This window comes from Bacillus rossius, chromosome 1 (genome assembly GCF_032445375.1).
Source record: "Bacillus rossius redtenbacheri isolate Brsri chromosome 1, Brsri_v3, whole genome shotgun sequence".
Lineage (NCBI taxonomy): Eukaryota > Metazoa > Arthropoda > Insecta > Phasmatodea > Bacillidae > Bacillus > Bacillus rossius.
The window spans coordinates 379747597-379771207 of NC_086330.1; the positions used below are offsets into that span (position 1 = coordinate 379747597).

The 23611-nt window shown below is 40.9% G+C and overlaps 1 protein-coding gene across 1 annotated transcript in view; it reads left to right on the plus strand.

The window, feature by feature from the left end:
• LOC134528587 (eyes absent homolog 2) overlaps window positions 1-23611 on the plus strand; it is a 386579-nt gene that overhangs the window by 274427 nt on the left and 88541 nt on the right. Inside the window, exon 3 of the mRNA XM_063362339.1 lies at window positions 11199-11248. Within this exon, the coding sequence (XP_063218409.1) occupies window positions 11199-11248 (50 nt within the window). The remainder of the gene's footprint in view (window positions 1-11198; window positions 11249-23611) is intronic.

Consider the following 23611-nt stretch of genomic DNA (forward strand, 5'->3'; position numbering starts at 1 on the left):
CCGCTGTCATTCCCCGCACCTCCCCACCTATCATTCACTGCAGCTCAAGTTCGTTCAACGGGAGGGGGAAGGGGTGTTTGAAGAGTTCGACACTTGTTCGCTAGGGACCACCACAAGTCGATACCCTAGAGATGGTGGCGATTGCGGCGGTGAATTAACCAACTACCTCAAAACCGTATTAGAAATTTTAACCTGGGCTGGCGACTTCTATACAGTATATATATTCAAAGGTACAAGTATTTACTAGGGACCGGAAACATTCGCGGATATGATGACCTCTAGGATAGCCTCCATTATCCTCTGCACTTCTCAAGTAAACACGCGTGTTCATTGGTTACTAAATTGTGAGTCGTCTCCACTGGGTGGCTTGTGATTCGACGCTTCTTTGGTAAATAGTCTCTCATTGGCCCAGAGAGCTCCAGTTAAACCGCGAGCCAATAGCAGAACCAGCAGAATTATAGGCTACACATGTTTGAATTTCAGCCTATCACGAAATGAATCCGCGAATTTTTCCGGTATCTGGTATTTACCAATTAATTTAATAGAAAACTGCAATAGAACATTAGCATTGAAGAAGCAAGGTGCCCACATGCGAACTCTTACAAAAAAAACAACATAATTTACACAATTTCGTTCAACAAATAACAGTTTATTTGTTCAAAACAAGTAACATGCAACTATGAAGCGATAAGTCGGAAATAAGCACATAAAGGTACAAAGTTTATGAAAATAACGACCAAAAATAATCAAGGCGTAACTGCACTAAAAACTCGTGAATACCGTCGCAAGAGCAATGACTAACACCTTTAAATCATGCAGATGCAATATACTGAACAATTCATGCAATACAATAAAGTTTCTAAGCCGTAAATTGCTAAAGATTCATACACACGATCGCAACTATGCAAGAGCGATATCAAGAGCAATTAATACACTGGACAAGATTTATACCAAAAGGGAGAAGCCTGATACAATTACCAGTAGCGTAGCCAGGATTTGTGTTTGGGGGGTGGGGGGTTAAGAAGCATGGTCTCTCCCTCCCCCCCCCCTCTATTAAAGCGAAGGTCCGGGGGTCCTCCCCGAAAAAATTTGGATTTTAAGGTGTAAAATAGTGCTATTTGAGCAATTTTCGGTACTTAACTTAAAATATTGTAATAGTAAAAATATTATTAATTTTTAAAAAAAAAATTGTTTGAGTGATGAAGTAAGAAATTAACTAAAGATATTTTAATCAATCCAAGTGCCTTGTTTATGTCCACTCAAAATCATAAATCATGCTCGAAGCTCGACAATACAAAAAAAAAGGAATAAAAATGGTTGGGTTTCGGCAGAACTGGCCTATTCCTGGAAACAATTAGCTTTAGCTTGAAGAGTTACCCAGTCACCACCTACTTATAATTACCGCGCTGGTTAAATACAGTAGGTGTAAGATATTTGAAAGATTGGGACCCGTCACGGCGTCACAACCTTATAGCTTCTGCTCGCGACAGTGGTAGGGGAAGGGAAGGAGAATCGGTAGGGCTCGCTTACTCTTCCCCTCCAGTGCAGTGGCCGGTGATAGCAGTAAGACACCCAGGCTCTTAGATAAGAAAAAAATGGGGGCTAAGGGGGGGTTAGAACCCCTAACCCCCCCCCCCCCCCCCGGCTACGCCCCTGACAATTACCGCAAAGGTTACAACAGACTTTGCACATGACTAACTAAGCTAACCATGCCATGTATTCACGAACTTTCGTAAGTACAGCGGGCGGGGGAATCCCGCTGATTGGCCGTGGTTGTGACAGTGACATGCGTGAAGCTAGGGGCAGGAAGGAAACTAAATCTAGCGTTCGCCCGTGTAGGGGTGTCGAGGAATGACGAAACATCTACACCCAGGAGCCACTTTGGCTTCCGGGTTGTAGCCGTGTCCGTGAGTAGGCAGGTAACTGCTCCCTGATGATGGCGACTGCAATATTGACCCGAAACGTCGGTGAATTATTCGCCCTAGGACACGGCTACAACCCAGAATCCAAACTGCTTCAGACAAAAATGGCCGTGAAAGCCTGCGAACATTATTACAGTTCAAAAACATTGGTTGTCTTTAAAGTCGGTTTACGGACGATAGTTTAACGTGACAACGTCATAATAAAACATTGATGAAATGATTGCATACATTTATGAATAAAATTGAATCATTTTTATTGAATTATCACTATTTTGTATGGATACTAAGAAGGATTGAAATGAAATCTACAATTTAAATGATAAATTTACTTTTATTTGCACTCATTAATTCAAATATGTATGTTTATTACTTTAACGAAGAGATTATTTTAACTATAACTTTTATGCATGTTTGCTATTTAACTTCTTCCAATCTGTTATTCTGTTAAGGATAGGACGATGATAGGAAAAGTAGGAAACGAATGGGAGTGTTTCAAGTTTAATGTGCCTCGAAAAAGTCAAATCGATGGTTGTTCCAATCGAGTGGAAGAGAGATAGATGCGGCGCAAGCGTACAATGAGCGTAACGGGACACGGCGTAACGGTACAATGTGCGTTGCGGGACACTTTTTCGTGCGTGCAGCCGGCGTTCATCGATTTATTAGACGTTGTCACGTCAAAACTTAAATCCGGTGATTCAGAATTAATTTTCGGCCCTCGGCGAACTCTGTAAGCAGACGCCAGTCGGAGATCTGGAGTGTATCTGCGCTCCGCGTGTGCCCTGGGGTCAGCAGTTGGACGGAGACGTGTGACGGCCTGTGACAGCCCGTGACAGTCCGTGACAGTCCGTGACAGCGCGTGACGGCCGTCCAGTCAGTCACCGCCTGCGACGCGCGATGCTGACGCATCCGTCACGACAGAGGCGCGTGTCAGGATCCAGATGTTTGGGCGCCGCCAACTATTTTGTGGTGACGTGACAGCGGAAAGGGGGGGGGGGGAAGAAAAATATACTAGTCTCGACGAAACCATTTATTAGTGACGAAAAAACTATTTTTCTTCACTTAGGCCGGTGTCGCACTGTGCGGTTGCCAGTTTTACTAGGTGATTTTTTTTCCTCCCCTAAATCACATGTTAACATGTTAGTTTGTGATAAATTTTACTGGTGCATTCTTCAAAAGCCTGCATTGTGCACTCGTAAGAAATAGCTTTCGAAAGAATAGTCACAATACGCACCGAGATAATTAGCCGTGGCGGCCTTACAAACGATCTCGAGTTACTTAACAATATTATTATTCTGTCGCCATATTTATATTTAGCAGGATATATTTTACCAAATTATTTTGCTTTGTCCAATCCCCCCCCTCCCCCCCCCCCCCGTTTATTTCTCTCCCTCTTCTTCAGTACAAGAAGAAGTTCATTTGTGGAATGTCGCCTCACTCCACTACGACCCTGGTTCTTATGTTGCAAACGTGGCGGACGGTGCCATGGCTGATGGGAGTTATCGGCGTACTTCCGTTTACCCAACCAGTGCACTCCGACAATGCAATTTTTTTTACTAATATTTACGAATAGTAAATAATATTAATCAAAATATTCAATTCAAATCACTACTAAATATAATTTATTAGCACATATATAATTTGCACTTGTATGAATCTTAACACGTGTTGTGAATGTAGAAACTAGAAACACGTGGATAAATATTATAAATATGAGAAAAGTGATCAGAGGCGACGAGCGTGCCAACATGCGCGACTAATAGAGTTTCTATTTCTATTTTGTTGGTAGCTTTTTTTCGAGACTTAATGAGCTATTTAGCGGGCAGCTTCAACCTGTTAATTTTGTTTTACGGTGATGCGCGCGCATCTTAAAATTTCACTCTCATCATTTTTTCATAACGCGCCTAAAGAAGAATAACATCAAAAATTATTAAAACTACTTATATAATTATTGATGTTAAAGCCCCCGCCTCGTCAGGGGTGTATGTGTGTCAGTGAGGCGGGATGATAAGCGCGACGCTCGCTGGTGCTTCTAGCGCGGTGTCTCCTCTGGACTGGCGCGCAGTCTTCTCGTCGTCACTGGATAACTGTGAAATTTTAGTGGTAACCATAACACTATATGACGTAGAAATGAAATAAAGGTGTAATGCAAGTCCCTTAAGTGCTTTAAAGAATCTGTACCGGTTGTTTTCGCCTAAACATTACTCCGAAAACATGCGTTTTAGCCATTTTTAACTCTTCCAAAAAATACAGATTAAAAAACTTAATCCGAAATCAAAAGTACTTTTCGGCCCTCAACGAAACTCTTAAATGCTTTTCGTAAGCAGACCCCGTTCGGAGATCTTGAGTAGTTTTTAAGTCGCGTTGTTTTTCCTGAAGCTCTGCGCACTTTATGTGTGCCCGGGTAGGCGGGGGGCTTAACATTATAAATACTTACTTGTAGAGACCGGAAAAATTCGCGGGTTCATTTCATGATATGCTATAATCCAAACAACTGTATCTTTATATTGCTTCTGTGATTGACTCAGAGTTTATCTGAAGGACTTTGAGCAAATGAAAAACCTTCGACCAAAAAAGTATCGAATCGCATGCTTCCCAGTTGACAGGTGTCACGAGTCAATAGGCAATGAGCAGGAGGCATTTGTCTGAGTGTGAAGGGGATTGTGGAGTCTATCCTAGAGGTCATCGAAATCGCGAATTTTTCCAGTCTCTACTTACTTGTACACCAAGCCGGGTGGCAACCAGGGCCGCAACTAGGGGGGGGGGGGGGGGGGGGGCAAGCGGGGCATACGCCCAGGGCGCAAAGCTGTGGGGGCGCCGAAATCGCTTGCATTGTAATTCCTACTACAACTTGTAACTGGTAAAAGGTTTTTTTAACTTGCATGCCAGGAATGTCTAATCTGATTTACAATATAACGTCTCAACATATTTAATGAACACGTCTAGTGATTATACGGACTACTTTATGGACATGGTGGGTTCATGCATGGATGGTACAGTAGCACAGAAACTGTTACATGTAGGTATGGGAAATGCTTAAATAGCACCATTTTTTTCCGTGGGAGGGCCCCCGGACCCCCCGCTTTATAAGGGGTATGTGCAATAAAAGAAGGGGGGGGGGGGGGCGCATGAATCCATTCATGCCCCGGGTGCCAGAGACTCTAGTTGCGGCCCTGGTGGCAACAGTCGGCGTCAGTCGCTCTGTGCTGAAATGTAAGCGCGCGGCTGGGGTTACCGGCAGGGTCGGCAGGGATCCTTGACCCGCCGGGGGTCGAGCTGCTGACCCCTATCCCCCCCCTCCCCCCTTCAAGTCCTGGTGATCGGACCGCGGTAATTATCCGCTGTCCATCAGCCCGCTAGCCGAGACCCTGTGAGGGCGGTCTGTTAAGGCCCTTGCCTACCCGGGCACACACACCGTGTTCAGAACCTGCTCCCACCACCACAGCGGTGTCTGTTTGCGAATAGCTAGGGACCGGAAAAATTCGCGGGTTCAATGACCTGTAGGATGATCTCCATAGTTCTACGTACACTCGGTCAAATGTCACCCACTCATTGGCTGCTGTCTTGTGAGACGTGCCAACGTAGCAGCCTGTGATTCTGATAAAGCTTTGGTTGGGTGTTTTTCATTGGCCCAGAGTCATCCAGGTGAGCTGTGAGCCAATAGCAGGGGCAGCACTGAGGTATAACTATTTGTATTTTAGCCTATCGCGAAATGAATTCGCGAATTTTTCCGGTCTCTACGATAGCGTTTAACAATACGCAATTTGTTTTTCAGTTGTATTCCTAGGAGAGTGGAAAGGCTGAAATGTGTGTTTTTATAATATGAATCATGAAATTCCCGGTAAAGATTTTTTATAGCGCGATGACTGAGTGGACTGTATACGATAATGATTATAGATGCCATTATAATACAAAAATGTAACCGTGAGGCTACACCATAGTACTACTCACCGCCATGATGAAAAATATGACTGAATTCCGGCTGGAAGTTCAGGGCTGCCAACTATTGGTAGAGGATGCTGAATAATGGTTGCCACTACACAGCAGCGCGGGAAATACAAACTTGAAGTATTCAGAGACTTCTCAGACGCACTGATTACGTCGAGGTCTAATCAATGTTACTAACAAAAAATTACTCAAACACTAATACACAGTCTGAACAAGATTCTTTAATAAAGCACCGAAGGGCCTTGCATTACACCTTTATCTTCATTTCTCCGCCGTATAATGTTATGGTTACCGCTCGTGTATCATAGTTGCCTTATGCACAACGAGAAAGACTGCGCGCCAGTCAAACAGCCTTTCACTTAGAGGCGATACCTCGCTAGAAGCACCAGCGAGCGTCGCACATATCGTCCCCGGGGGGCGGTGCCAGGGGGGGGGGGGGGTTAGCGGATCTAACCCCCCCCCCCCCTTAGCCCCTATTTTTTTCTTATCTGAAAGCAGGTTAGCTAAAAGCCTGGGTGTCTCACTGCTATCACCGCCCACTGCACTGGAGGGGAAGAGTAGGCGAGCCCTACCGATTCTCCTTCCCTTCCCCTACCCCTGTCGCGAGCAGAAGCTATAAGGTTGTGACGCCGTGACGGGTCCCAAGCTTTCAAATTAGGGATGGGAAATATAGTTCTTTGGAAAGAACTAGTTCGTTCGGAACTAGTCACTTCAAAGACTAGTTCTTTAGGAACCGTTCTATTGAACTACATCGGTCGCGGACTGTATCGCGGTTTCCAATGTATTCCATACATGACACCAACACAATCGTTACAGACTTTTTGTTTTATGGGCATTTCTTTTTCTATAAATAAAAGAGGCACACAGTAATCCGATGCTTGTAAACAATATCTCCCATTAAAAATGAGCGACTATCATATTGTTTTTCTTTCACACACTTCTTACATTTTTGAATGTGTATTAATTTATTTTCTGCGAGTAAAGTGCTTATTTTCACTTTTGTACAAAACAAAATAATGGTATAGTTTTTTCTCATCTGTGACAACCTAAGCTGATTTTTTTCGTATTAGGTAAGTTTTATTATGTTTCTTTAAATTTTAGTGTACTTTTGTAATGTGTGGTCTATGTGTTATTAAAGTTTAATTTCAGATTGTATAGGCTATCTGAAATTTAACGTAATTACACTTATTTACGTGACACGTTTTTTAATGCCAATATGTAATGTAAATGTCTAAAGAATATAAGATAAAAATTTAGAGTTCACGATCGTCAAACGATACATCATTGCGCAAGAAAGAACGAAACGAAAATAATGACCGACAGCGTGAACTATCTATGTCTTTGAACTAGCTAGTTCAGTGTGTATATGTACTCCCTTTCTCTTTGGTCTTCGTAGTTCAGATGAGTACTTGGAACGTCTCTGCTTGGAACTGACGAAGCGATGGGGAAATAATGGTAAGGGGGGAGATGAGACAAAATAAAGAACAAACGTAAGAGAGGGAAGAAAGCAAGAAAGACGTGGCATATTGGGTGACAGTGTTTGGCAAGGGGGAGGGGGGGGGTTATCTTTCGCGCATGCGCAGTAAGGACCAAACAGAGTAGGAGAAGAGAAACACGCAAAGAACGAAAGAACGATTGTTTTTGGTAACAGCGAACTAGTCACCTAGGGATATTTCGCGCATGCGCAGTAAGAACCAAACAGAGTAGGAGAAGAGAAACACGCAAAGAACGAAAGAACGATTGTTTTTGGTAACAGCGAACTAGTCACCTAGTTCGCTCGTCAGAACAGTTCCAAATCAACTGGTAGTTCGCGAACTACCCATCCCTATTTCAAATATCTTACACCTACTGTATTGAACCAGCGCGGTAATTATAAGCAGGTGGTGACTGGGTAACTCATCAAGCTAAAGCTAATTGTTTCCAGGAATAGGCCAGTTCTGCCGAAACCCAACCATTTTTATTCCTTTTTTTTTTTTTTTGTATTGTTGAGCGTCGAGCATGATTTATGATTTTGAGTGTCGTGGACAAGGCAATTTGATTGATTGAAATATATTTAATTAATTTCTTACTTCATCACTCAAACAATTTTTTATTAAAAAATGAATTATATTTTTACCATTACAATATTTAAAGTTAAGTACCGAAAACTGCTCAAATAGCACTATTTTACACCTTAAAATCCTAATTTTCCCGGGGGAGGACACCCGGACCCCCCGCTTTAATAGGGGGGGGGGGGGAACCACGCTTCTTAACCCCCTCCATAAACAAATCCTGGCTACGCCACTGATCGTCCCACCTCACTGACACAGATCAACCCTTGGCTAAGTTGGCTTGTATACTACACAAGATATGCAAAAATGCAAGGCGCTAAAAGTTTAATAACAGCATTTTGACATATCCGTAATGTGTTTCAGTTTCTTCATAGTTTATACCGTCTATTTTTTTTGGACAAAATTGTGGGAACATTGGCTATAACTTTCACTGCGTTTAAATGTTTTTTTTTTATCTTTTGTATGTAAATAAGTAAGTTATACAACTTTGAATATGACCTACCCTACATTTGAATTGATTTTTTAAAATTATTTATCTCGTTTTAAATTTTTCATTAAGATGTCGCATATAGCACCCCCCAAGTTGTAAACATTTCAGTATACACAAGTGTTGAAATAAATTTTAAATCGTCATTAAAAGTAAACATATTGTATAATTTATGTAAAAGATCGTAGACGTCGATAAAACAGCAGCGAATGCCGTTTCAAGTGGTTGGCAATACATCTTACAAGGAAAATGACTAGTTATGAGAGTATTAAATAAAACAGAACTTAAAAATTACATACCTACGTCCTATTCAGGTTCAGTTTTATATGTAATAGCGTACTTAAATGTGTAGTCAAAATACATAGCTATGTGATTTATATCAAGTACGTTAATAATGAGTAGTGTAGTAATTATTAATTTAAATAAGTTTATCCTTTAATAAATAATATTTAAATATTTGGCTGTGTAACCTAAAAACACGTTTTCATTAAAACAAATAGAATCCTTTTTAATCAATAACGGGTATTGACATTTAGCCTTTTCATCATTCCCTTTCTCTCAAATATTGTGTCCACAAACAATATACTCGTGTGTGTTTGTATTAATATTTACTAGCTGCTTCAAGCCAACAATAATTTTTAAGTTATCACACAATTTTCAAATCGTAGAATAATAAATCACTTTCATCCTTGGTCCCACAATTTCTAAACGCTTCGCTTACTATTCCACTTTTTTACTCCTTTGCCAAACAGGTGGAATGTCAAGATTTTGTTTATTTTTCCCCCCTCCGTTACCTACAGGTGGAATGTCAAGCTCTTTTTTTTTCCTCATTGCCAAACAGGTGGAATGTTCAGCGCTTGGTTTTTTTAAATCTTTTTTCCTCGTCAAACAAGTGGACTGTCAGGCTCTTGTTTTTCTTCTTTTTTACTCATTGCCAAACAGTAAGAATGTCAATCTTATTTTTTTCTTTCTTTTTACTCATTTCCAAACAGTTGAATGTCAAGCTCTGGTTTCTGTTACCTTTTTTCCTCCTTGCCAAACAAGTGAAATGTCAAGCTCTTGTTTCTTTTACCTTTTTTCCTCCTTGCCAAACAAGGGGAATGTCAGGCTCTTGTTTTTCTTCTTGTTTACTCATTGCCAGACAGAATGTCGAGCTCTTTTTTTTTTCATTATTTTTACTCGTTGCCAAAACGGTGGAATGCCAAGCTCTTGTTCCGCTTGTGACACATGCCACTCATCCGGGTAAGACAGCATCTGTGAATCTGATGCGGGAGAAACACATAGCGTTGTGACACTATGCCTTGGATGCATGTGGACTGCGCGCTCCAGTTGCGCGGCAGAAATGATTTTGAGTCCGCCAGTAAAAAAAAATTGGTTGTCTTTAAAGTCGGTTTACGGACAATAGTTTTCTACATCTTGATAGTGGTAAAGGGGACGTTAATAACTCCTTAATTTTTTTTTTCACAATAGTGTACGAACCATGATAGTGGCTGTGACCATTATGATGGTTGTGGGCACTCCTGTTGGCTTTTAAATAATTTATGAAATGGGGGATCTTGATTTTAAATAGTTCCTTGTACATACGCAATTAATGTTTGCAATTTGTAGAAACAAAAATAAGAACTAAACGAAATAATAATGAAAACATAAACCCACCGAAAACAAGCGTAAATCAGCTGATGTCGAATAGATAAACCCAACCAACGATGAACCTAACCAGTTGTCGCGGACAACACAGTGGAGACAGCAAATATGAGACAGCACAAGAATTCCGTCGTAGGAATTTAGCCTTAAATAAAAAATTGGTTGTCTGTAAAGTCGGTTTACGGACGATCGTTTAACGTGACGTCATAATAAAACATTGATGAAATGATTGCATACTTTTATGAATAAAATTGAACCATTTTTATTGAATTATCACTATTTTGTATGGATACAAAGAAGGAGTGAAATGAAATCTACAATTTAATTGATACATTTACTTTTATTTGCACTCATTAATTCAAATATGTTTATTACTTTAACGAAGAGATTATTTTAACTATAACTTTTATACATGTTTGCTATTTAACTTCTTACAATCTGTGTTATTCTGTTAAGGATAGGACGATGATAGGAAAAGTAGGAAACGAATGGGAGTGTTTGAAGTTTAATGTGCCTCGAAAAAGTCAAATCGATGGTTGTTCCAATCGAGTGGAAGAGAGATAGATGCGGCGCAAGCGTACAGTGAGCGTAACGGGACAAAGCGTAACGGGACAATGTGTTATCCTTTTTCGTGCGTGCAGCCGGCGTTCATCGATTTATTAGACGTTGTCACGTCAAAAATAACAGCACAGGCGGTCACAGTGGGCTAACAACGACTAGACAGCTTCAACAAGAACAGTAAATGCAGACCGACAACGAAACCTTGACAATACAGAAAGTGTGCGACAACAACGATGAAGATAAAACAGAGATTATGGACTACACAAAGACGACAACACCGACGAACACAGCGACGTTTCGGGAACTGGCGTCTGTTACCGTCATCAGGCTGATATTGTTATTGTTATTGTTGAAACTGTCTCTTCGTTGTTATCCCACTGTGTTCATCTGTGCTGAGATCGCTGTGTTGTCCACAATACCTGTTGAGGTTCATCGTTGGGTTCATTTGTTTCATACAGCTGAATTACGCTTGTTTCCCGTGGGTTTGTGTTTACATTTGTATGTAGCCGCGACTGCGCGGTGTGACTGTGGGGGCTCGCCCCAGAGACTGCGGTGTCGTGGCTGACCCCTGCTGCGTGGTTGTTGCAGGTGAAGAGGCCGCGGGCGGACCCCGAGTCTGGCACGCCGGAGAGGAGTCGGTGAGTGCGACCTCCAACTACCTCCAGCAGCCTCCAGCAGCCTCTAGCAGCCTCTAGCAGCCTCCAGCTAGCTCCAGCAGCCTCTAACAGCCTCCAACTACCTCCAGCAACTTCCAACTACCTCCAGAGACCTCTAGCAGTCTCTAGCTGCCTCCAACTACCTCCAGCGACCTCCAACTACCTCCAGCAGCCTCTAGCAGCCTCCAACTAGCTCCAGCAGCCTCTAACAGCCTCCAACTACCTCCAGCGACCTCCAACTACCTCCAGCAGCCTCTAGCAACCTCTAGAAACCTCCAGTGACCTCTAGAATTCTCTAGCTGCCTCTAGCAGCCTCCAACTACCTCCAGCGATCTCCAACTACCCCCAGCAGATACTAGCAGCCTCAAACTACCTCCAGCAGCCTCTAAAAGCCTCCAACTACCTCTAGCAAACTCTAGCAGCATCTAGCAACCTCCAGTGACCTCTAGCAGCCTCCAACTACCTCCAGCAGCCTCCAGGTGGTACCGGTGCTGTCTGCTAGCGTGAACCGTCGAGAACACGCTCAGCTTGCATCTGCAGCACTTCTTGTTTTAACTTTATCTTTAGAAGAGTGGAGATGGCTGAAACGCGCCGCCCAGATTATCCTTAAAAATTTTCATCTTTAATTTACAAAGAACGCTGGTTACAAATTATCCAAGGATCTTCATTGCTCTATTCGTCAATTCGCTTACTTTTAAAGTGAATCCAAAAGTATATTCTCGGTTTATTAATAAAACAAGAAAGGAAAAAAAAAAACGTGGTTAAGTCTACAGTAAGATCACTCTTCTTTTGGCTTTGTGTTCGTTTACCTTTGTTTGGAACAACTCGGGAATTGAAATATGCCGTAGTTTCTACGGTGATTCATTTGTTTGAAATCACTGAGAAATATTCGTTTGAGTTGGAGAGTCCGTAATTTACTGTAATTTCTAAAAGCGTGCACATTTATCTTCTTTTCTCCGCCATATGATGTTATTATTGCCGGTTTTTTTATCCCCGGAAAAGAGTGTTCCGGGGATAGAAAAAACCTATTGTCAACATCCGCATATGACGTCATACTGGAAAGTGGCCTTCGCTGCAATTACCTATAAGACAGACTGTTCCAGAAGGTTCTCTTGTGGGCTAATAACGCCTATACAGAATAGGATTAGTTATTAGACCAGAAGAGAACATTCTAGAACATCCTAATAGGTTTTGTCGCAGCAATGGCCACCTTCAAGTATGACGTCATCTGCGGATGTCGAAAATAGGTCTTTTTTTTAATTCCCCGGAACACTCTTTTCTTCTCGCCGAATCACCGCGCGCCTGGAAAGCAAACTGCTCTCCAGGCGCGCGAGTATTGCGGGTTGCGAGCCCGTACAGGCGTCGAGCACAAGTTCTCACTGAATAACAACACGGGTAAACCGAGTGAGAGGGCGTGCAACAGCCTTGATGACAGATATCGTTTGACGTGAATACGTCTTTGAAATTGCTTTCATAGTGGGAAACAAATAAAAAAAAAAGAATGATAATAAAATCGGGGGGATACAGTTTGGTTTTGCAGCTACATATACCTATATCATCTCCATCCAAAATTTAATTAAACCCCTGGATAGCTATAGGATCAAAGAATTCGTTACGCTAAGTGAGGACTGTGACGCATCGCGCGTGGTGGAGGGGGAAGCGCCGCCATTTTGAGGTCATTTTGCTGCGTTTCGAGATTTCCATTTAGTATAACTTTTGTTTGCTTGATTTATTTTCTGAACTGGACGAACGGAAATAGTTGCTATCATAAACAAAACATGGAAACCCGAAGGACTTCTTAGTGTTCAAACATGATTATAACATACATAAAATAGCGTGTTTTATATTTTGTGTAGAAAATAATACCTGTTACGTACACGTATTCACGTACAACACACGGCCGTGTCCATGACACAGGCACACCCCAATTTTTACATGAGCGTGTGCGTTCTGAGTAGACACTCTGCAGGCACAGGTAGTAGCTGGGAACTTCGCCCTTCTTCCAGGGGAAGGCAGGTAGAGAGCTTGTCCTTTTATACGTTCGGATACCAAACAAACGTCTTCTTGCATTTCTATTTATATACGGAAGGCTTTCCTGAATTACAAAAGGGGAGGACATTTTGACGTGACAACGTCTAATAAATCGATGAACGCCGGCTGCACGCACGAAAAAGGGTCCCGTTACGCACATTTTCCCGTTACGCTGTGTCCCGTTACTCTCATTGTACGCTTGCGCCGCATCTATCTCTCTTCCACTCGATTGTAAAACAACCATCGATTTGACTTTTTCGAGGCACATTAAACTTGAAACACTCCCATTCGTTTCCTACTTTTCCATTAAAGTAATAAACATATTTGAATTAATGAGTGCAAATAAAAGTAAATTTATCAATTAAATTGTAGATTTCATTTCACTCCTTCTTTGTATCCATACAAAATAGTGATAGTTCAATAAAAATGATTAAATTTTATTCATAAAATTATGCAATCATTTCATAAATGTTTTGTTATGACGTCACGTTATACTATCGTCCGTAAACCGACTTTACAGACAACCAATTTTTTAATGTTATTTCTAATAAATTGAAATGTCTCTTACCAGCACTCATTCCTGTTGTAAAGATTATATTTATATACTTTATGTGAACTAATGATGCTGTAATAAAGTTTTAGCGGAAACTATCAAATAATGTAATGTAGTGTGCAAACAGAGCTCATACTAGATATTTAAACATTGTAGATATCAGTGTAATTATATGTACCAGCTCATCTGTTGGCCACGGAGGGAGGTACCTATTTCCCACACTGCGAAACTACTGACCTTGGACTTAAACCACCAGATATTAAGTTGGTCGCCAGCGCCACGGGAGTGGCCAGTTATTCTCCAAGGAATGGCGTGTGAATTTAACATAAATGTTATCGGGCATGTGTCGTTTTGCCTAAAAGCGTTTTGCCTAATTTTAGGCAAAACGCCGTTAGGAAAATTGCCGTTAGGCAAAACGCCGTTGGCCAAATAGGAGTTAGGCAAAACGCCGTTAGGCATAAAGCCGTTAGGCTAATCGCCATTAGGCTAATCGCCATTAGGCAACACGCCTTTTCCTCTTTGAGGCAAAATGCCATTAGGCAATTCGGCGTTAGGCAAAACGCTGTTAGGCATATCGCGGTTAGGCAAAAGGCCGTTAGGCAAATCGCCATTAGGCAAAACGCGTTTGGCCAAATCGTAGTTAGGAAAAACGCCGTTAGGCAATTCGCCATTAGACAAAACACCGTTAGGCAATTCGCTGTTAGGCAATTCGCCGTTAGTCAATTCTCCGTTAGGCAAAACGCTGTTAGGTAAAACGAGGTTTTGTCATCATAGTAACATTTTAGGCAAAACGCCGTTAGGCAAATCGCCGTTAGGAAAATCGCCGTCAGGAACTCCGTTAAGGAAAACGCCGTTAGGCAAATCTCCTTTAGGAAAATAGCCGTTAGGCAATTCGCCATTATACAAAACACCGTTAGGCAATTCGCTGTTAGGCAATTCGCCGTTAGGCAATTCTCCGTTAGGCAAAACGCTGTTAGGTAAAACGAGGTTTTGTCATCATAGTAACATTTTAGGCAAAACGCCGTTAGGAAAATCGCCATCAGGAACTCCGTTAAGGAAAACGCCGTTAGGCAATTCGACGTTAGGCAAAACGCCTTTAGGCGAAATGACTAGGCAAATCGCCGTAACGAATTCATGTTTAGGCAAACCGCCTTGAGGCAAATCGCCTGTTACTCATGTTATCATCTACCGCGAAGTGGCAACGTGAATCTGCGAAATGACCAACAAAACAAGAAGCTACTATTTTATTGCACCGAAGTAAGGCCTTGCCCGGCATCTGTATATTAATGTACAGAATATACTTTTAAAAAATCTAGGATAATTTTTTTATTATATTAAAAAAAATTAAATATCAAAGAATACTTTTTGCTTTTTTAGATAAATGACAATGAAATATGAGCTAATTGGATTCTCTGAGCGTACATTATTTTAATTTTAAGTTTTTTTAAATCGATAATGATCAGTGTCATACAGTAAATATTTATAATACTTAATTACCGAGGTAATAACGTAAAAAAGCGATCTTTTCATCTTTAAAAAAATGCACACAGTTAAATAACACACAGTTAAATAACTCGTTTCTGAAATCTCTCGCAGCCACGTGCATCACAAACAAGGTTTTGTTGCTGTCCCTCCACAGCGGAGCCCTGGGGTTACGGTGTCGCTACAAGCGACAAAAGTCGCGGCGACCCTGGTGTAGCTGTGTCGCGGCTTGTCACGTCGCTGCTCCCGCCACTGCGTGTCTGCGCGACAGTGCATGTGATGTAACAGATTAACCTCCTTTGTTGTTGATGTCCTTCGTCAGGCGTGTCGCAACACAACTGCCGTTTTTGTTGTTTATTTTTACTTCGATAGTACAGTTTCCCAGATTGGCAGCGGCTCAGAAATCAGGGATCACCATTCCGTTCGAGATAGCGGGAGAGGCGTAGCTAGCGATGATTGCCGTATTTGTCGTCGTAAGTAAGGAATGTCGGTGGGGCGGCAAGTTGCGACATCTGTTAAGCTCATCGTCCACTACGGCGCAGCCCTGCGGGAGTTTCCGAAGGTTCCGCCCGTGGGGTCGCACACTACAGACGCCGTTTCATGATTCCGACCGCTCAGTTCCTTCGGTGTTGACCTGGCGCACAGGTGTATCGCGTGACTGGTTTAGTTTTAGTTTAGTTTTGTTATTTGTTTGCGTGTTAGGTTTGTTAATTTTAACGTCATGAGAAGCTCTGAGGAGGAAGATTTGTTTCTGTATTGTTTACTGGAATCGGAAGAGGAGGAGAAGAGACAAAGACGGATTAATATACACACATTAAAGATATTAAATAAAGTAATAAATTCTCAAACTTTACCTGAACTAATCTTTTTTACTCTAGATAAGTACGGCCACGTGCGCAGATCTCATAAACAAGACTCGACAAAGATACCGATCATGACCGAGTGGCACCGAAGGCACCCGAAGGTGGTGCCACCGCACACTGTAGCAGGAATATTCCGCTCCGGATTCTCCCGAGAGTTGCGGCGCCGGAACAATTCCGCGGCGGACAGGGCCATAGTGGGCGCATCCTGGTTTAAATACGTGCAAACTGTTGAGCCGGAATTCTTTCCAGGGCTGCGCGGCTTGTGGGCGATAAGCTTTATGCTGGAATCACAGTGCCCCGACGGCCCCGACACGACAAGCCCGACAAGTTCAACAGCCAATGAAATACAAGCTCGCCGTGACGTCATCCCGACAAAACACGCACCCCGACGGCCCGCAAGGAACAGATTCTATTTCTAATGTCGTCGTGTCGGGCTGCCCGACAGAAAAGAAAACGGCAACGGAAAGGAAACAGTACAGAACTAAATTTCAAAAAATATTTACCTACTTGGTAAATCTTTTTGCTGAAAAGTGAAATTTCGTTTTACGTGTGGGTGAATTGAAAAATTTGTAGCTTACCTTAGTCTGTTTGCATAAACATAAACAGATATCATCGTGTTTATGGTTAAATAAGTTATTTTAGAATCCATCTTTTAACATTTCGTTTCTTTTTAATTCTTCGCACAGCTAACATCAGGAGTATTTTTCTGTCCCTCACTGACATATCTTTATCTTGTTTCCTTGTAACTATAATAAACTACTCTTTGTTTTACGAATCAACTTAACCATATTTCGTATCGCAGACGACAATGTTTTTTTTTGCACTTCAAATGTTAATAATAAATAAAATAGCCTACTTTGTTTTCAGCGCATTCTATAATGCATTTTAATTGAAGTATTTAGCTTGGCACGATTTGCCGAAGGCCAAATTGAAAATCGTCGGGTTTTTTTTTGTCGTGGTATTGTGACCCTGCGCTTTTAAATCTGTCGTGCTGAGATGCCGCACGACAGTTTGTCGGGCCTGTCGTGTCGGACCCGTCGGGGCATTGTGATTCCAGCTGTACTCTGTCGAAGCACACGTCACGTCACGTGACTGCGAGTGCTCCGTCTCCCGCGTGAAGTACTGTCAGCAGGCGTCTCCCTCAGAAGACACCGGACCGCCGGAGGCAATCCAATTCGACTCTAAAATATTACTTGATGTAAGCTTTTGTACATACGCCATTGCTAAGCACATGCATGTTTGTAGAAGAAAACTACAAAAAACCAAAAGACAAAAAAAAAACACAAATTAAGCAAAAATTGCTGTTGTCAACAGGATATATACACCACATAATATTCCATAACAGGAATATGGTCAACAAACAAAGAAGAAACAAAGAAAAATGGACCAAGAGAACGAAAAAAAAAACACAAACTATGTATTGAACCCCCAAAAATTTCAGCACAACAGTTGAAACGAGACAAAAACACAACAAAACGAAAAGGCGAAACAAACACAATAGTTTTCCAAAACAGAAACAAGCGACGTTTCGGGAACTGCTATCTGCTCGCGGTGTCTCCTCTGGACTGGCGCGCTGTCTTCTCGCCGTCACAGGACAACTGTGAAATTTGAGCGGTGACCGTAACATTACATTGCGGAGAAATGAAGATAAAAGTGTAATGAATGTCTCTTAAGTGCTTTCAAGAATCTGTGATGGTTGATTTACGCCTAAAACTTTCTCTGAAAACATGCGTTCTAGCCATTTTAACTCCTCTAAAAATACAATTTAAAAACTTCATCCAAAATCGTAAGTACTTTTCGGCTCTCAGCGAACTCTTAAATGCTTTTCGCAAGCAGACCCCATTCGGATATCTTGAGTAGTTATCAAATCGCGTTGTTTTTCCTGAAGCTCTGCTCACTGTATGTGTGTCCGGGTAGGCGGAGCCCTTAAATTATATTAGTTTTATTATAGTGTTTTAAAAAGTTAAAAATAATTCCTCTTTCGGAGAGATTTGAACCACGGACCTCGAGTTAAGTAGCTCGCTACCAAGACCGATGGAAATAAGTTAGAATTATGTGTTATTGCCTATTAAACCTAGTTATTTTTATGTCATTTAAAACTAGGGATTACTTTTCACTACGATTATTTTACTATCCTTACTTCCCTACACACACACACACACACACACACACACACACACACACACACACACACACACACACACACACACACACACACACACACACACACATATATATAATAATATAAATGTGAACGTAAGTTTGTTTGTTACGCTTTCACGCTAAAACTACTTAACCGATCATCATGAAACTTTGTACACATTTTCTTGGAGAACGTGGGATAATTTTTATTGAAAAAAAAAATATGTTTTACCAAAGATAAAAAAATGTTTGTCAAAAAATCTCAACGCCATCTAGCATACAGTTATGAAGTTCCAACCCTGAGTACTGTCATACCGTTGCACTGTATTATCGACGGTCAAAATTCAAAATTATTTATTTTTGTTGCAGAGGAATATATTTTATTGATTCATTTCTATTTTAATGATCTCTGATACTTATTTAATGGCTTCAATGCGAGCGAAGCCGCGGGTAAAAGCTAGTACTAAATATATTCCAGGGTAGTTTCACTATCATAAAGTTTCATTTGACACATCAATACTTTACCAAAGTCACGATATACGGGTTTATGTTTGCTACACGTGATCCGCCATCTTTCCGAGGGTTTTTGAAACTTCTGCGCAGACGCAACACCGCTGTCCCGCATTTCCGTCCCATTTTCACGATAATCCTACCACGAGCTGAGATGTTCACACATCAAAATTTGTTGACAGAAACTGTTGAAACAAAGATGGCGTCTTTCATTTACGTCTTCATTGAAGTAAAAAAAAATTGTCATCAGTAGAGACCGGAAAAATTCGCGAATTCATTTCGCGATAGGCTAAAATACAGATAGTTATACCTAGAGACCCGTGAAATTCGTGGGTTAATTTCGTGTTATGCTAAAATTCAAATAATTATACCTTAGTGCTGCTTCTACCACTGGTTCACTGTTAATCTGGAGGACTGAGAGCCAATTAGAGACCCTCACTCATAGAAGTGTCGAATCACAGGCCACCCAGTCGAGACGACTCACAAGTCAGCAGCCAATCAACAGTTGGCATTTGCCCGAGTGTGTAGAGGATATTGGAGTCTATCCTGGAGGTCATTGAACCCGCGAATTTCACGGGTCTCTAGTTATACCTCAGTGCTGCCTCTGATATTGGCTCACAACTCACCTGGATGACTCTGGGCCAATGAGAAACACCCGACCAAAGCTTCACAGGCTGCTACGGTGGGACGTCTCACAAGACAGCAGCCAATGAGTGGGTGGCATTTGACCGAGTGTATGTAGAACTATGGAGTTCATCCTGGAGGTCATTGAACCCTCGAATTTTTCCTGTCTCTAGTTACAAGTTATGCTCTTGAAGAAATACGACAAGAAAATGTATTTCAGAAATATTTTCTTTCGAAATTTAATGTTTTCATTGCATTGTTAAGTTGTGCCTAAAATTGTTGTGCTCAATGGCGTATATCCAGGGACCGGAAAAATTCGCTGTTTCAATAGCCTTCAGGATAGACTGCACATTCCCCTGTACACTTAGGCAAATAACGCCAGTTCGTTGGCTGCTGACTTGTGAGTCGTCTCAGCTGGTTTGTCTGTGATTCGATCCTTCTTTGGTTGAGGGTTTATAATTGGTTGAGATTCGTACAGATGAACAGTAAGCCAATAGCAAAATCATTTAAAAGTTATATGTATTTGACTTCTAGCCTATCGCCGAATGAATCCGCGAATTGTTCCGGTCTCTAGCGTATATCTGGCAACACTGTAGCCTCTCGTGTTAAACACATGAGGGGGACAAGGAGTAGGAAGGGAACAGAGTGTGGCGAAAAGTCATAGAAAGCTATTACAACTCAATACATTTATTGCTGATTATACAAGAAATTATTCATTACAACATTAATGACGAAAACATAAACAGTTCCTATTTGCGGCGTGGCTCTGATTCGAAAGTCTGCGAACAGAAACATTTAACAATTATGAGACATGTGAATGCAGCTTAACACATCAACTTTACAACTGCCCGTGCTCTCATAACTTGCCACGCCGCTTGGCGCTGGGTACACCCATGGAGCTAATATACAGTAATACATCTGGAGAGGACAAGGGAAGGCCAGCAAAGGATGCGAGGTGAAGCCGGGTATCGGCGTTTGTTCCCTGCTTTCTACGCTGGAAGAAAACGAAAACGAGCCAAACTTGTCTCGCGCGGCGGAAAAATCCTCCAAACTAAACTCGCAACAGCTCCGAAACTATCAAAACAATCAAACTGAAAATTTTACTGGATTATCTGTAAACATTCTTCCCCACATCGCTTTAATATTTTTTTCGAAATATGAATACTTTCATTTTTAAAAATTAAATACCTATTTACTGCCAAATTTTTTTGTGAATACGCAGAGTAAATTTCAACATCGGGGAAAAATTTTTTTTGCAACTATAGGTGGGGGACACCTGCGAATGAAATTAGGAAGAAGCTTCGAATTTTATTTATATACCACTCTAGACGCATTCAACCCAATACTTTTATTTTTACAGAGAGTTGAAGTGGGAATAATGTTTCAGTGGGTAACACTACCGACATATGTCTTCGTAACGCACTTCTTTTTGTTATTATACTTCTCAAATTTTATAATTTCATACACAACGTTTATAAAAAACGAATTCTTACTTACTTCATTTAATCTATTACAAATCTCTTGTAATATACGTGTATTAGTAGAAGTTAGAAGTCTTTTCAATATCATGTTCATGTTCCAGTCTACTTACTCAACCAACGTAACATGCAAACCTTAGCTTAACACTGGTAGAGAATTGTTTGTAATAACTGTAATGCTATGCATATACTGACAATGTAAGAAACTTTCAATTTTATTAATTGTTTGCATAAGAATTAATAATTTTAAAAAATCATAGAATAGGCCTTTATAGACTGAAAACCTTTCACGTAGTTTCAAGTAGCGTACATAAAAGTTTTTAAATATATATAATTACCAAATATTGTTGAATATATTTAACATTTTTATACATGTTACAACACACATATAATAACAAGCCTATATAGGATATAAAAAGACAGACGCCAAATTTTAGCATTTTGTATTTCTTTTCTCTGTGTGAATAAAATAACAGTTCTTAACGTAGTTGATAATACATACTGTACTATATTTCTAAAAAAAAATACGAAAACCCCTGACATCGTCACCATAACAATGATAAATTTGCAAAATAATTAAGGCACGTCTTTTAATGCTACGAAGCACACTCTTAAGAGAAATGTTTTAAACTTATGTTGGGATTTATCTAATAACTTAAAAGCATTGTGAAACCGTTCCTTTGAGGGAAACCTTAATATACCGAACACCATATCATCCTTTAATCGAGTTCGATTTTCGCTTATTAAGACCCGTTTGTCTTCAAAATGCACTGTACACAATGCATGGTTCGGAGACGCAGTCCAATTTTTCCGCTTTGTCGCTTTTTCCCAGATCTGTTGTTGATCGTCACGTTTTGGAAATCTATGAAAAAAGTAAAGAATTATACAACTGAAACTACTTCTCTTTGTTAAATAGTTTTCTTAGGTTTTTCGAAAAGTTCGAAGATTAGTTACTTCTGTTTAAAACATTTGCCACTTTTTTCTGATGCTTCAAAAGTTTTGGGAATTAATTTAGTTAACAAATGAAAAAAAAAAAAATTGTTAATACATGTGAAAAGCAACGCCATCCGGCTTGGAATTCCATCGATTTGTACAGCCATATGCGCTACAGGAAATAACCATTGTAGCCGCACACCATCGCCACTCAAACCTCAAGGACAAGTGGGCTGGGGCTGCGTTTGCAGTAGAAATACGCTCTCCTCCTCTTTCTTTTCAACCCTTCTTCGCAACCGGTTGGCTTCGCTCTCGCCCTACAGATGTCCACTCCAGATCTTCTTACATGCTCCTTGGGTACACCGTCAAAGAAAAGCTAAGTTACAACGTACATAAATTCCCAGACTGTAAAAGAAAATATATTGTTGACCTCTGTCAATGAACAAGTTACCAAACATCAGTAACTAAAATAATACTATTTGTACACAAGATGACTAATACATATAGCATGTATTTACGTAGGTACGCAGACCTCTAATAATTACTCTAACAGCTCGTCGACTCTTGTCGACACGTATTTCTGCGGGCAACTCGATGCATGGATTACCAGTGACTATCTGCGCAAACTATCTTAGCGCCAGAAATGCTCGTCGGTGTGGGCACTGGGTTTATTCTTCGGGTGTCACTGCCGGGTTTCGCACCTAAGTGTTGTGTGTCCAGTCAGATGTAAAGTCTTTCCTCGGGACTCACAGCTCACACCGCCGTCTCCAAGCCTTGCCTTTTGCGGGTTGCATCGGCGCGCGGTTAGGCGCCTCGCGACATATCTTGATGTGCGTGTGCGGAGCACACGCAACAACACAACACACTGGTACAAGGAGAGCGCCAATAGCGTAGTAGACATCGTGCATTGGAAAGAGAGAGAGTGGGCTAAATATCTTTTAAAAAAATAGCGTGATGCAAACGAAGGGCGAGACCCGCTATAGATAAAGAATACCTTAAATCCCAGTTGAGTATGAAAATTTTGAAAACTTTTTTGACGCCTTGAAAAGAAAATTTTATATACATCCCCAGTTATTTTTAGCTATTTTTTTAGGCCGTGGGGGGGGGGGGGGAGGGAGGCAATGCCCCTCTCATGTCACTGCCGACGATTTCATACGACGCAACTGAAATATAGCCTTATCTTAGCTCCTGTCACTACTGACAACATTTTAGGACAGGTGTTGCGATATTTTAAAACCACATTCGACCAAAACAAAACTATAGGAGAGAATTTATAGGTGGTCCAGTTCATTTGGCATGTTCTGCACGAATGTTAGTCAGTCATTCTTTAAAATATTTCAGCGGTCCACAGCATCTCTCACTCCAGCTCGCACTTGTCTGGTATATGAGGACTGCCGACAGAAGTGAAAACTTAAAACTATAAACAAACAGTTGTTATTATTGGATATCCAAATTAATTTTTGATAAAAATCAGAGACATTTTTCGCAATTTTTACGAAACAAAATATTATCACACAACAAATTTGTTTTAACACGTTAATAAAATAACTCAAAAATCACTATAAAATACGCATTGCATAGTAATTGTAGGTATTAAAAAAATAAATAATGATGTTTTTAATTTTTCAGGTTATATTGCTACAAAGACTCAGTTTTCTTGGTTATTCAAACTATGTATCTATATGAGAATGTTAATATATTTCTATACCCACTTTGTACTACATACACA